This window comes from Mirounga angustirostris, unplaced genomic scaffold (assembly GCF_029215605.1).
Source record: "Mirounga angustirostris isolate CCGP_5_RB_7025 unplaced genomic scaffold, mMirAng1.0.hap1 SCAF_8, whole genome shotgun sequence".
Taxonomy (NCBI): Eukaryota; Metazoa; Chordata; class Mammalia; order Carnivora; family Phocidae; genus Mirounga; species Mirounga angustirostris.
This window is the reverse complement of record NW_026991716.1, coordinates 118,218,100-118,234,207: the sequence shown is the minus strand read 5'-3', so window position 1 is coordinate 118,234,207 and position 16,108 is coordinate 118,218,100. Positions and strand designations below refer to the sequence as shown.

At 37.7% G+C, this 16,108-nt stretch overlaps 1 protein-coding gene across 1 annotated transcript in view; it reads right to left on the bottom strand.

Annotated features, from left to right (window-relative positions):
- Nucleotides 1-16,108, bottom strand: part of PEX7 (peroxisomal biogenesis factor 7) — an 84,965-nt gene that overhangs the window by 57,823 nt on the left and 11,034 nt on the right. Inside the window, exons 4-5 of the mRNA XM_045865614.3 lie at nt 9,191-9,268; nt 8,710-8,818 (exon numbers count right to left, since the gene is read on the bottom strand). Coding sequence (XP_045721570.1) covers nt 8,710-8,818; nt 9,191-9,268 — 187 coding nt within the window. The remainder of the gene's footprint in view (nt 1-8,709; nt 8,819-9,190; nt 9,269-16,108) is intronic.

Below are 16,108 nucleotides of genomic sequence, written 5' to 3'. Positions count from 1 at the left end.
AGGAGGGCAGTTGATGTAATAAGCACTGGGTGTTATATGCAACTGATGAATCATTAAATTCTACCTCTGAAACTAATAATATACTCTATGTTAACTAAATTGAATTTAAATAAAAAATATATATGTCTATATATATTTATTTTATATGGCATATATATTTATATAGGAAAAAAAGATTAAGCAAAACGCCACCAGCAAAGACCGGGTGGGTGCCACTCCACATTTCTCGGGGACAATATTTTGGTCCCTTATCATCATATTCAAGCAGCAGTCACACACACACAAAAGCCATGGCCTAGGTTGTCCCTTCTTGCAGTTAACTTAAAAGACACAAAAAGGAGGGAACTGCTCTGAAGGAGCTAAGAATTCCATTGACTTGTCAGTCGCTTCTGTTGCACACATTTGGCACTTCATCCTCCTCACTTTGTTTTCCGGGTGGGAGAGACAGCTTCTGGCCCCACGGTACCATGACTCACTCAACTCTTAGCCACCGGGATATCTGCATTTATGTTGGTTTTTTATAATTGCATTTTCCAGACAACTGGCCTTTCATTGTCAGCCAGATGTTGACCAGGGCCCTGTGACAGTGCCACCATCTTCTTATCAGTGGCAGGCCAGCCACCGGCAGCACAACCAGTGAGTCTCAGTGTGCAGCATGGAACAGGAAATGTTGGATGCTACTACGTCTACTTTCAAGCTACAGCAGGTAAGACGAAGGTAAGAGGAAGGAAGTGTCAATGTTGAATCTGACTCTGCGAAGAACTGAGCAGCAAAAGGATGCATACTGGGCCCAATAATTGAACTGAATTGAAATGCCAGATGCTTATCAAATGTAATATGACTTTTTTCTTAGAGTAGAATGAAGATTTTTTTTTAACTACCAGACCCATTCACTCAGGCATGGCTATGACTTATGCAATTATATGGAGTCTGTAATAGCAGTAACTTAGTTTTCATGGTTCAAAAGAAAGTTTATTTCTTATTAATGTTCTTTATGTAATGAGCTTAAGTATTCTTCCCTTCTATCTCATGCAATTTGGAAATATGAATTCCGTCCTACTAACAACTTTCATGAACTAGACAAAATGCAATGTCCTTAGAGAACCTTTGAATGCTTTGGAAGGTAAATCTAAATCTCTAAACACTCCCCCCCATTTTGGCCTGTCCTAATTTAGCCAATAATAACAAATTTAGTTCTAGATTTGCAAATACCATCTAACTTTGAAGGTGACTCAATTCTTAGAATGACTTCAATACTATATTCTCATGTATTATCTTAAAATATAAACTGCTATAAGCAGTTGAGTGGCATAATTAACCATATGTGCACCACTGGACTAGACATAAAAGTACATCTTGGCTGCCTATCACATAAGCTTCCGCCATTTGTAATATGTGTAAAAACAAATATTTTATAACTTTGGGTTCCACAACCATGAAATTTACAGTTGAGTTTTCTTACGCAAAGATTATAGTATGTTTTATAACAAGCTTCTGTCTGTAAGCAAGAAGACAAAGTAAGAAAATTGATGAAGACCATAATATAACTCAAACAAAACTGAGGGAAAAAAAACAACTAAGGCATTCTCAAACTACAGAAACCACTTCCTCTCCAAATTCAGCACTGAAACCATTCTGTGGGTTTTTAAAAAAAGAGATGAATATTAAGCATGAAATTCCCATTATACCAACAGAAATAAACTATTAGTTTGGCATCTCAAACAAAGCTATGCCATAGACTAGAACAGTGCTTTCCAAATGAGGCTGATCACTAGGTTCAGCTGGGGTGATTAAAAAATGTGCCTCCCAGAGATACTTGATTCAGCAGGAATAAGATGGAGCCCAGAATTCTGTTGTTTTTTTTAAAGCTCCCCCAACAATTCTGACAGCCAGCCAGGTTTCAGGATCACTGGCCTCATATGCTATTACACAGCCATGCATTCCAGATTCTACCCGGAGCAAGTTCCTCAGATGAGCACTGGTAATCCTTACAACATGTGTTTACATGCCACGGTCATTCAGATGCTCCTCAAATATGCTCTGTTCTCACACTTCCCATTCCTTCGCTTTCCAGCTCTCATCTCTTAACTCTCAGTTGTTCGTAGGTAACAGCTTGAACAACCATTTCCTCAGAATGGAGGACCAGCTTCCCTGACCAGCCAACTCTGACGAGATCAGGAATCCTTAGCTGTGTTTCCACAGAATTCTGAGCACACATGTTAATCATAGAAGGCAACACTCATAGAGACCTAACTCTGTGCCAGGTACTGTTCTTAGACTTTGGCACATATTAACTCACTTAATCCTCCTCAAAACTCCACGATGTAAGTATTACCATCACCCTTGTTTTCCAAGTGAGGAATGAAGAGACGGAGGTTAAGCAGCATGACCTAAAGTCAGGTAATAGTGGTGAAAGAATTTTGTCTCAGACAGTCCAGCTCGGAGTCCGTGTTTCTAACCACTATACTTACTATGTTACCTCTCCAGAGAACTTTGCACTCCTTACCATCCATTGTTAGTTTGTTTTTCCTTAGGATCTCTCTTTTCCACTGGATTGCAGCTCTAATAAGACAAAACCCTGTCTGTTTTCTTCCTCAATTATCTACAGTGCCTTTCAATGTATCTTTCAAAAAACAGTGGCCATTCACTTAATATCTAACTGACTCACTGCCAATGTCCCTCTCAACAACGAAAATTAACCTTAGATAGGTTTTTAAAATTCTAATAAGATGGTTACTTCCCATATCTTATATAATAGTAATTAAAAATATATTAGTGTTTGCTTGTGTAAGGCACTCAGCTATGTAAGAGAATACACATGTCTGATAGGAAATGCATGAAAACAAGAGTAAGAAAATATGCAAAGAAGTTCATTTGCCTCCTAATACACTGTACATAGCTTGGTAAGCAAATTTTCTCATCTCACTTGAAATGGCAAAGGCACAGTGAAAGCTTCAGAGCGGGCCCCATCCTTTACTGTACCACAGACTCTCCTCTCGTAGAATGGAAGAAAAAACTTCAAATCTTTTCAACTTTATTAAGGAGGCTACTATTTGAAAACCATTAGGAAGGAATATTTCAGGAAAATGGCAAATGCTTAATAAATAAACCTTCCAATGAGTTTCTAAAAGCATAAAAGCTGGCAGAAAATGGCTTTCCTTTATCCAATTTTTTTAAAAGAAACATTTTATAGCTCACAGGTCCAGGGCTTGGTTTTCGTGAAATCCCTTTAAGTGCTGGATGTGCATACAATCTAGAGAATATCGGCCCTCTTTCTCATTTCCCATTCCCAACTGCAGGAGTAAGCTGGGCCCACACCAATCGATTACATCCCCCTCTCCGTGGCACAGTGATCAGCTTAGAACACTCACGTGGACCATCAGACGAGAGAAAATGAAACTTTCCTAGATGTCTGAGAAGGAGTCTCACACGTTTCCTACTGGACGGAAACCAGAAAGGATAGAGGGGTTAGAGCTGCTGCCGTCTTACTTTCACATGGTGCGTGATACAAAACCAACTTAAAAGAATACAGAAGAGATGGCAAGAACATCCTCTAAGCCTTACATCCAGCCATGCGTATAAAGCCAGATGTAATTTTGGACATTTCAACAATGCGAACAAATAAATTATCTTCTTACTTAAAGTGGTTTGGTTCAGAATTTCTTTGACTTTCAACCAAAGAAATCCTGGCTGATGTGACCACTATTTATATTTATTTCTAATAGAACACAGGAAGGTGATGTCATTAAGCAGATAATCTTTTTTTTTCTATTAAACCAAACGGACATTGTGATGATAAAAGACTGTTTAAATATTACCGATTTGCAACGGGCAGGTAGTTAAGTTTTGTGATTATATTGCTAACTCTTCAAACAATAAGTCTTTTCCTGCTCTTCAGTCTCATACACTGAATATTCTGTATGCAACAACCAGACTCAATATTATGTATACCATGCTACACAAAAGGCCAATGTAAAAGGAAGAGGAGTGTGTGACTCAGCCCAAATAAAAGGCTAATATACACAATGTTGCCTGACATTTAAATAAATGCAGATGTATTAGTTCAAGATTTTGTCACCATTAGATTTTATATTTGGTCATGGTCATAAAAAGAACAAGGAAAATGAAGATAATTTTAGAACCTTAAATAATAATATACATCAACAAAATTACATATAATAGTAAAGTAAAGGAATTTTTTTAAAAATCTATCAGTAGTTCAAGGAGTTTTACTTATTAATACTTTTCCAAATATGTAAAATTATACTCATTATTAATTCCAGCTTATTATGAATGCTGCCAATTAGAGCTCCCACCAGACATGTCTTCACTGCTTCACCAGAAGGGAAGTATGTTTCAGTTCATTTTGAAGACAGATCTATTTTATACTACTAATTCATTCAGGGTTTGAAATGACTCCTTTGAAACTATAGGACATAAGGCCAAAGGGCATCCCTACTCGAAGAAAATGATGCTAACTAATGTCAATCTAATTCACATCCTTAAAAGAATTTTAATTGAACTTGTACTAATACTCTCTGTATTAGGGCTTTTCACCTATGGTAAATTATAACCATTATGCTGAACTGTGGTCGTCTTACAGATCTGATTCACCATAAGCATGAAACTCATCAGCATTTACACTAAAAGCATAAAGATGACTAACCAAGTTATATAGGCAGGCTAAAGGGTTAGTTAATTCGAACAGCATATCAATATTGCTATCACTTACTTAATACCCACCCTGCCTTATAATTAGCTGTGCCACAGAAAAATTTTAAAAATCAAAGAAGAAATTTAAGCTTTGAAAAGGAAATGTGCCAAGGAAAAATATATTTACTGGTGCCATCCCAAAAGATTTGATATCTTGGGAAAGATTTAACTCAGATTACGAACAAAACACTATGACTCAGACAACTTAGAAATTTTGAAAGTAATATTAATAATCTTATAAGTATACTGTTCTTCATTCTAGAAAACCATGCTGTTAATTTTAACCATTGAACATTTTTTGACTTAACTGAACCTCTATACACAGAATTTACTATTATTTGCTATTATCTTGGACTCTAAGAAATTGCTTAATCTAAGGGACATGTTTGTCTGTACACCATTTACCTGAAGATTTCCAGTTCTGAGTGTCTTCAACCTAATAATACTTTAGAATTGAGGGATATTTGGTCATTTTAAATTTTTAGAATAAAAAAATAATAAAATAAACGAAAGGAAAGGATTTCTGTGATGTTATATTTACTATGGAAGCCACTCAACATAATTCAACAACTCAGGGCGTTGATAGAGTTTAGTAGCAAGTAAGGAGCAATTATCTTACTGACTGCCTATTTGGGGGTGCTGGATAATTAAATGAGGAGACAACAGTAGACACACTCTACCTCCTCCCCTAGTATTTTCTTCTCTCCTCCCCTAAACAACCAAACTGCACGGAAGAGCTTCCACTGCTTTATCTCCCCTCAAGACACTTTATACAAAGTGTCAGCAAACATCTCCTGTGAAGGACCCAACAGTAAGTATTTTTGGCTTCAAGGGCCATCCGCCTCTGCCACAGCTGCTCACCTCTGCCATTATGGCACAAAAGCAGCTAGAGACAATCTGTAAAAGGATGGGCATGGCTGTGTTCCACTAAATCTCTGTTCACAAAACCTGTCAGTGAGTCATTTTGTTCTGAGGGCAGTAGTTTGTCAACCTGTACTCTAGTCTAAGGTTTCTTCTCTTTAGTCCTTCCTGGGGGCTCCGATTTACTACAGTGGCTTTACTTACCATTTATGAGCCAATGACACAATTTATTCATGAGGCTAGATGTCTCAGCTCCAAACTCAACCTACTCATCAACAGCCCCCTGTGTGCCATGAGCTCAGTGCGCTCTAAAACAAAACTCTAGATCTTCTCCTGCAAACTATTTCTTACCTCTGTTATGACATTAACCACCCACCAATTTATCCCTGGCAGGAATCTAGGAGTTATTCTTTACTCATCCTTCTCTTTTCACCTCTTGTACATCTTATAAAATCATCTCCAAATACCACTCAAGTCAGCCTAATTTCTGCCAGCTCTTCTGCCACCATCCTGATCCAGGCCTTCATTTCTCAGTTAATCTTCCTGCATTCGCTCCTGCTCACCTCCCAACTGTTCTCTACACACAGCCAGAAGGAATTTTTTTAAATGCAAGCCTAATCATATCACTCCCTTGCTTAAACCTCTTCAGTGCCTTGCCCATGTCCATAGGATAAAATCCAAAATCTTGAATCCAGTCCATAAGGTGTCCATCTGGGTGCCTCTCTACTGCCCAACCTCATTTTCACTACCTTTTCTTCTTAAGCAGTGGTCTCCCTGGCCTTCTTTCAGTACCTCAAATGCACCAAGTTCTTACTTTTGGTCCTATTCTCTCTGCCTAGAATGGTCTCTCTTTCTGTGCCACGCAAGGCCTCCCACTTTTCACTGAGCCAATTCCTTATTCATCCTAAATGAAAGCCAGAAAACTATTAAGCAAAAAATTGATAGTCTTGGCTACCAAAAAACTTAAATACATATACAGTAAAAAAATATATACAACATAAAACAGTTAAAAGACAAACAAAAAACGGGAAAATATACATAAGATACAGAAGACTAATTCCTAAATATAAAAAAGAGCTCATCCATCAATATAGAAAAACAACAACAACAACAAACAGAATAGAAAAATGGGCCAAAAACATGAACGTGAGACTCACAAAGGAAAAACTATAGTGGTCAATGGACATATAAAAAATATTCACTATCCCTTGTAATCAAATATGCAAATCAAAACAAAACAAAAATAGGTATCATTTTTCACGTATCAAATGGGAAACCATTTAAAAGATTAAGGAGGTGCATTTATTTATCATTTCAAGGTCCAAATCTTAAAATAACTATTACCTTAACATTACCAGATTCTCACTATCAGAATTAACTGACATCATCTAGACTGGGAAGGTTGTTGTTATTGTTTTGATTAATCTATAAGGTGTTGCTGCTCTATAATAAACACTTTCGAAAGTCATTAGTGTCATATAGATTGTATTTATGTATATATTCCCCAGATGATGTCATTTAATAAATCCTCACATTGGAATACTCGGAGACATTGGTTTACCCTTCCTACTACTTGTTCACAGGGGCAGGGTCAAAGTGACTTAAGGAGGCAGCCTAGCACAGCAACCCTGCCCTGCCTATGCCAATTAGTTGTTCACTTTTGTTTCATTCCTACACTTTTTACAGCTTTACTGGCACTCCGTACATTACATAAGTTATCTAAAAGAAAAATGAAGCAATGTATATTAAAGTGTCAGAGATTTTAGGAAGGAAATAGTATTCAGAAAATTCTTTAGCCAAATGTTTATTGGTGGTAGATCAAATAAAAAAACATGGTATACCTCTTTTTCTACCTTAAATTTGTTTTAATTCCATAAGCTTAAGTATATAATATAAATTCATACATAAAATTCATAAAGTATAATTGGTGAATGTTCTTTTCCATCAAGTTTATTTAAAACTAGAGTCTAATAACTCCTTCTGAATGGTGGCATGACTCTCTCAATTCAACTATAATAGGACTAAGGCTACTAAGAAATCTCCACAATCAAAAGCTGTTTTATAATAACAATGTTTGCAGTAGGGAAAATGAATTTGGGATGGGAGATTCTCTGATGCACAATTATAAAGTTATTTTCCTGTATAATTTCAACAACAAAAGCCTTATAGCTATAAGCATATAAAACCTAACATCAACTAAGCAAATTCAGCCCTTAAAGACATCTGACTTTTTCCTCAGGAATATTCCCCATAAATATTTTTCACTTTTTAAAATATTTTTATTTTTTATTAGAGAGAGCAAGCACAAGCAGGGGGAGCGGCAGGCAGAGGGAGAGGGAGAAGCAGGATCCCCTCTCAGCAGGGAGCCTGATGTGAGGCTGGATCCCAGGACTCTGGGATCATGACCTGAGCGGAAGCTAGATGCTTAACCGACTGAGCCACCTAGGTGCCTCAAACATTTTTTTCATTTTTATACTCCATATTCTGGAATGAGAATAGGAATTTTTATGGAGGAATATAAGAAAAAGCTAACCGTGGTTCTATGGAGGGGGAGGGATGAGGACTTACTTTTTATTTGGCATGTTTCTGTGCTGTTTGAATTTCCTCGCTATGCCTATGGTAAATCTAGAATAGGGATTATGTAGGATACCATTTTTTTTTCTTTATAAATTATTTTTTTTTTGAAAGTTACAAAAGAAGCAAAAAGTAGTGATCATTTTACTGTCAATCATCACAAATATCTATAATTAGCACATATTACACATTCTCGTAACTGTTACTCAGACTTAGCCACCTTTATTCCGATAAACAAACCAAGGATAATGCCATCTAAAGGAAGGAGCTCAGGGGCTAATAAAAAGAACTAGAACGGTTCCCAATTTTGGAAGATTTATAACCAGTTATGATATGCCTAAGACAAACCATATTTGTTCATTAATAGTTGAAAAGTAGTCCACGCCTGGCTGATTCTTATCTAGAGGCTGATGAAGAATGAAACCATCTACAGAGCACAAAGAATAGTACAGTGGGCCCTTTCCCCCTCCAAATCGCAAGTACACAGCACCACCTGCTGGGGAAAGCAAAGCCACCACTCACTACAAGTAAGGCTTTTTTGGTAAATACTGAATTATTTACCTGAGGCTGAAGCAAAACAACCAGGGATGTGGGGAGACCAGATTGTGCTATAAATGACACTTTCATGGCCTCTAAAGGTGCACAGAGACTTTCCAACAGTTGGATCCCACTACAAACAAATGAATAGATCAATTACTTAGAGGTAAATTCAAATTTATGTTTATATATAATATATAATACACTATCTATGTATTTATATATACACATGTAACAGACATATCTCAAAGATTCTTTAAAGTCTATTTCCATATAAAGCAAAATGGTATTTAAGGGGCCAAAATTATCAATGCTGAGTTAATTGTTTACAGCCAAAAGGTTAAAAATGTTTAAATTCTAATAAATGCTTTAATATAGTTTTTTGGAAAGAAAATTAGCTGTGTAATTGAAAAGATATAGAAGTACGTCCTAGAAAAGAAAGAAAATTCAACGGAAGCTTTGTGGAAGAGAACATTTGGTTTTAAATACAGTAATGCTGACATACCAGTTTGACCGTTTGATCCCATGAGCCAGACACCACAAGCTGTTCACCTCTTGTTTGGCTCCAGTCAACACTATAGACCTAAAAACATTTTAATGTGTCATTTGGAAAGCAACAGAGCATCAAGTTCAATAGTATATTTTATCTCTTTATAACAGCGATAGCCAGTTAGAACAACTAATTCACTTCATTGAAACATCAAATAAAGTCCTACAAATCTCAACATGGTGCCTGAGAAATGGAAAGGTCATTTTGTCCATTCCCCCAAACATATTCCTTATAGATAAGATTCCATTCTATGTTAATAGAATGCTACAGATGATTTCCAAACCTCCTTCACTAAAACAAATCATATATATTTTTAACCTACCAACAAATACTGTTTGCAGCACCCTGTAGAAATGTCAAAGCAGATTAGAAAGTTAGTCATCTAAAAAAGCTTGCCAGGTCAGTGTTTATCAGAAAGCATTAAAATTCAATTAATAACCTTATCTGTCCTTTCTTAGAAAAAGCTTATAGGAACCCCGTAATCCTTTCAGATCTCTTGGTAAACAGCTTTAGTTATCCAATGCTGCTATTCTAATCTATGCTTTACTGCTTTCAGTGAACCATTTCACATGAACCATTTGAAAACTTACGGAAATATTTTTTATTGTTATTTTATACAACAGATTATACACAGATCACTACTGTAAGCAAAGTTCCACAAAAGACGTGCATAATTATTCTTTATTAAATTAAAGTAGTCCTGACACGGACCTGAGTATACATCACTAAATGTGACCAGCCAGCAGATTCTTCTGACTCTTAAAAATTCTAGCTACCATATTTATGTAGGAAGCAGGGGTGTCTGCAGTTTGCTGTGGCTTAAGTATGGGTTACTTGTTCTCTGCTGTCTTCTACTCTGTACTGTGGCTAGCCAGGATGGAGTCTCAGTTTAAAAAATATCAGTAATACTGAGCCTGTCTTTGTTTAAGACTTTGATATTTTTCTCATCACAGATTTTTTTGAATTGGGATTTTTAAAAATATTGCAGTAAGACATTACCTGACGACTGAATTTTGGGGGTCCTCCTTAACTGTGTAACTAAGGTGCGTGCCTCACCCACCCGATCCTAGTCCTGGTCCTGCTGCTGTCCATATTCATGTAGAAGAGAGAAGATCAGTCGGAACACTCAAAAAACCACAATCCAGCAACAAAGAGCACCTCTTATAGAAAGGGCAGCAAAAACCAAAGAGCTGCTGTGGCCATCTGCTAGTTATGGATGGAAAAAGAGAGCCTTGAAGTAGTCATTGAAGATCTTGAGAGCTAAAGAGTTTGATTTTATCCTCTAGGCCAGGGCATGGCAAATTTCTTCTGTAAAGAGCAAGAATTTGGGACTTTATGGGCCATTTGGTTTCTGTATGTCAGTCTGGGAGAGCACAGAAGTAGCCAAAGGTGATACTTGATGAGTTGGCATAGCTGTGTTCCAATAAAACTTTATTTACAAATCAGAGAGCACACTAGGTTGGGCCCTGTCCCATGAGTAGTAGTTTGCCGACTCCTGCTCTAGGCTGATGTGAACAGTCAAAAATAAGCACAATAGCGAACCTTTATTGAGCACCTGTGGTATACCAGATACTGTCATAAGCATTTTACGTATTTTATCTCATTAATAGATACTGTGCTAAGACCCAAAAAGTTTAAATTGTCCAAATTCCTAAGGCTAGTAAGTTGCAAAGCTGAATTCTGAACCTCTGTAGCCTAACTGCAGAGTCCACCCTTAGTAACCACACTAGGCTGTCTCTACATCATGCTACTTGAGGGCACTGTTGAAGTGGAATGACCTTGGGCTGCAATATTAAGGAAATAAAAGCCTGCCCTTCATTGGCGATTCACAGGTATCTCCCTTCATCAGAGCCCACATTGATTCCATTTTGTTTTCACAAATTATCCATATCCAAGAACTTAAAGTCCCTGTCAACTTAGTGAACTCCCATTCATCTGTCAAGACTTGGTCCCATTACATCCTTTATGGAACAAGCCTCCCATCGACAAAACCCTCAATGCTTCCTTCCGTGCATACAACAGCATCTTGTACCTACTTATAATTTAACATTTACTGTATTTTACTACAATTTGTGTTAAATACCTGCTAGATTCTGGGAGATCCGCCATGTGAGCAAAACCATCTTGTATGTCTATGCTCACTGCAATACAATAAGCACTCAATAAATGGGAGTTAAAATAATTTCTCCAATTAAATTTATCTTCACAATCTGCATCACTAAGTAGTTATAAAGAGCTACTATTTTCATTTCAGAGGATAACTGAACAAATATAACTAAAAACTAAGATCAACATCTCAGATTCCACTGTCTCCACACATGTCCCGCATGATGTAAGATTTGACACCTTATGACTTCTCACTTTGCAAAACTGCAAGGGCCCCCACAGGCTCAGAGAGAACCCAGCCCTAGTGAGAACAAAAGATAGGAGGGATGATAACTCTGCTGATGGCCCTGTTGCTGCCAGCTCTATTATCAGTCCCACAACGAAGTGCAAGCAATAGGACTAGGACAAAACTAAGGACAGGACGCACATGGTGAGGTTAAAAATGGGACAACAGGGAAGGAAATAAAGGCAACTCAATAAATATTTTATGTGTTTGACTGTGTTTACAATTTAGGATATGGGTAAGTAATTAACAGTACAAGCCAGGATATTGTTTAAAAAAAAAAAAAAACTATAGACATGAGTACAAAATGGGCACTGGGATGGAAAATTCAGCTTGATGCCCAGAAGAGAGGATCCAAGCAGGGCCTTGAGGCCTGGCTAAAATGTCAATAGCAGAAAGCAGAAATGAAAACAGTGATCAGAAACTCCCCCAAAGGCATACACAGGCATAGATAGCACCCAAGGGATTAGGACTAGAGAACACTACAGGATAACACCAAGGTTTTGTGCCCAGGGACTGGTGGTGGTGGTGGCATTAACAAAATGGGAAGACTGGAGGAAAGAAGATAATGTGTAATTTTAGACCTACTGACTTTGAAGTGACAGCAAGATAGTCAAGTGGAAATGTCTAGTGGGAACAGGGTTTGGGCATTGACCTCAGGCTCTGAAAAAAAGTTTACAGCAGACAGATGTTTGGGAGACAGTCAAAAAAGGATGAGTAGATTCCATTATCCCAACTTCAAGGTACCTCACTAGTCCATTCAACAAGTATTTATTAAGCACTGACTATGTACAAGACACAAGGAAAAGAGGGGTACAATGTTAGACAAGACAGATAAAGTCCCCGCCCTCAAGGATCACAGACAGGCTATAAATAAATAATTTCAGATTGTGATTTTAAAGAAGAGCTACAGAGCAAAACAAAACCAAGGAAGGAGACTGGGAAACAACGACAGGGAGAAGGAGTCATTTCTTGATAGAGTGATCAGGGAAGACCCCCCTGAGCAGAGACCTGAGTGTAGCAAGGACAGAACTCTACAGGTTTAAGAGGAAAGGCTTTGACAGAAGAACAGGAAAAGACGCTGAAGCAAAAACAGGCTTGTCTCGTTTAAAGAACAGAAAGGTCAAGCAGGAGGGACAAGAACCTAAAGGACCATGGTTACAAGTTTGTCTATAATTTCTCTTAAGAGGCTACAGCCATCGAGCCTACGCTGGCTACCACCTAGACTGTAGGTAGCATCCTTCCACTGCTCTCCCCATCCATCCTTGCTCACCTCCAATCCATGATCTGCACTGCATAAACACACACGTTATTCCCCTGTAGAAAGCCCTTTGACGGTTTCATACTATGGGTCTCCTGCAACTTACCATCTTCACTCAACATTGAGATTTAACCATGCTGCTGCTTATTACCCAAAGGTCAAAGTCATGCAAAACTATGAATGGTTTAGGGATGCATACATATGCTGTAAAATTAAAAAGAAAAGCAAAGCAAACAGAAATAGAAATTCAGCATTAGTGGTTACTCCTGGGAAGAAGGGCGTAAAAACAAAAGGAGGGAGAACGATAGAATCAGAAAAAAAAAAAAAAAGTAGATAGAAGAAAAATAGCATCTGTAAAGTAGGAGCTCCAACGGCATAAGGAATGTTTTATTTCTTAAGTCAGATGATGAATATGCAAGCATTCATTATACATTTTTACAGCTTACATATATTTCATACGCAAGAAATTTATCATGGCAAATTTTTAAAAATCTTCAACGTCTTTCCACCGATTTTAGCTTAACAGCCAAGATGCTAACTGTTCCAGGCATGCAGGCTCAATCCCTCCCCTTCAAGCATGCACTTTCCTTTGCCTCTAACCCTACTCCTCTGGCCTCTCCATCTGAATAGTTAATTCCTACTCTCCCTGCAGATGTAAGGATGCCTTCCTGGTCCCTTCCCCAGACAAGATCCTTTCCTCTTGCAGCTCCCCATACATTCCAGCACTGATCACATTATCAAGGAGATAACCTGCGAGCTCCAGCCCCCCTCCCTAGAGAGGCACGAGGACTCCAGCAGGGCAAGGACACCATGCCTGACTTGTTCATCTTCCCCGCTAGGCCTCACACCATCCCTTGTACACAGTAGGGTTAATCAAAGTTTCTGGAATGGATGAAGGGGCAGAGAGACAAATCTGAATGAAGAGCACATCTCACATCAGTCTAGTCTCCCCCCCTTTCCCTATTCCCAATTCCTCCACCACTCCCATTCAACCAGTGGACATGGCTTAATGGTCAGATTAAGGATAAAAAAGAGGGGTACGCAGTCATGCTTTAAAAGCAGGGTCCTCTAAAGGCCTATCTTATGTAATTACTCTTGGCAGTGGTGAAGAAAATTAATTGAGAAACTGCAAAAAGAAAAAAAAAACCCTGAACAATATTTTGTGCTGCTTTATGAAATCTGAACCTTATCAAAACCACCATTTGAGAGGACAAATTTTATTACTGAAACCAATTCCCAAAGAGCTCATTTTTAATCTACTGTATAGCATTGCCCTTTTTAAGTTGGTCTATTTAATTAAAAACCCTCAAATAAAAACTATGTTCAGAGTGCTCATACTTGTCTGTATCAATACAAAGGAAAGGGACCCTGACTTTTAATTACTGAGCGATTAGAAAAGGCTACATATTTCTTGTAATGTGAAACAAGTTTTTTTTTAATTTATCATTATAGAAATTTTAAAATGCACATAAAAGAAGAAATATCATAATAAATCCCCAGGTATCCATAACCTACTTTCCATAATTATCAACATTTTGCCACCTTGTTTCACCTGTCCCGTTACCGACTGACTGCGGGAGTATTTTAACATCAGACCACTTCTGGGGCTCCTGGGTGGCTCAGTCGTTAAAGTGTCTGCCTTCAGCTCAGGTCATGATCCCAGGGTCCTGGGATCAAGCCCTGCATCAGGCTCGATCCCAGGGTCCTGGGATCAAGCCCTGCATCAGGCTCCCTGCTCCGCGGGAAGCCTGCTCCTCCCTCTCCCACTCCCCCTGCTTGTGTTCCCTCTCTCAGTCAAATAAATAAAATTAAAAAAAAATAACATCAAACCACTTCACTCATAATTAATTAAGCAGGTAAGAATGTTTTCCTTTCTTATAGAAGCACAAGGCTATATTCACCTAAAAAGATGAATATCATCCAAAACTCAGTCCACATTCTTATTTTCCTGAGTGTCTCAAAAATGTCTTTTTACAGTTGGTTTATTTGAACCAGAAACCAAACAAAATCCACATTTTACATTTAGTTGTTGTCTCTTAGATCTAATCTAGGAAAGTCCTCTCCCACCTAGCTCTTCCCACCCACCCTTCCCATGGTATTTATAATTGTTGAAGACACAAAGTTAATGGTCCTGAAGAATCTTCCATACTCTGGATTTGGCTGTTTCCTCATGGTGTTACCATTTTCCTCTACCCTTCCCATTCCTTTAAGTTGGAAGTTAGGTCTAGAGGCTTGATTACATTCAGTTCAATCTTTTTTTTAGCTTCCTATTGTATTAGGTGTATAATGGCTGGTTGACCCACTTTTAGTGATCCTAAAACTATTCAGAAGATGTATCAATGTTAAATTAATGTTTTAGCATCCATGGATAACCTTTGCCTACAGTTGTTACTTCATTTGGGGATACTCAATGGTGACTTTCTAATTATGCTATTCCTTCTGCATTTATTAGCCAGAATTCTGTTAATGAGAAATTTTCCACATCAAGCGTCTGATTATTCCACAATAAAATTTATACAAGAAAGGCAGGGTTAGTGCCTTGATTCTCTATCTTACCAATTTTCAGAATGCGTCCACTGTCCTAGTAATCTTTAGTGGTGACCAGTTGTTGTTTCTTAATGATTACAACTCATGTAATGGGTGGAAATATACATATAAGTGTATGGTCTCTCTACACATTGTCTCTTCTAAACTTTTGATGTGATCCCAGTGGCCTTTCATAGTTTTCTGACACAAGAAGATGTCTTGGATTCATCTTGTATGTTTCCTCTCAGTCCTGGAATCAACTATCTCTCCAAAGATCCCAGTTCCTTCTAGTGGGAAATGGTATTTAGAGGCAGTAATCTGGACACTAGGGATATTTACTGTGACTGAGTTATCATTACTTTTTGGTCTTTATAGTCCAAAGAACCAGGACACATGTACTTTTTTAAACAGAGAAAAATAAATCATGAGTCTGTACAGATATTTCTTTGTTGTTGTTTGTTTTTTGTTTTTTTTAATGTACAGATATTTCTCATTCAATAAAATTAAATGTCTCTTTTTAACTTCTTTATTCTCATCACTTTTCTCTTAGATAAAAATTTTTGGTTTCTGATAACATAATTACTGCTCTGCTTTAACCTACAATATGAGAGTTTCGTTTATTTAAATTCAATTAGCCAACATATAGTACATCATTAGTTTCAGATGTAGAGTTCTATAATTTATCAGTTGCACATAA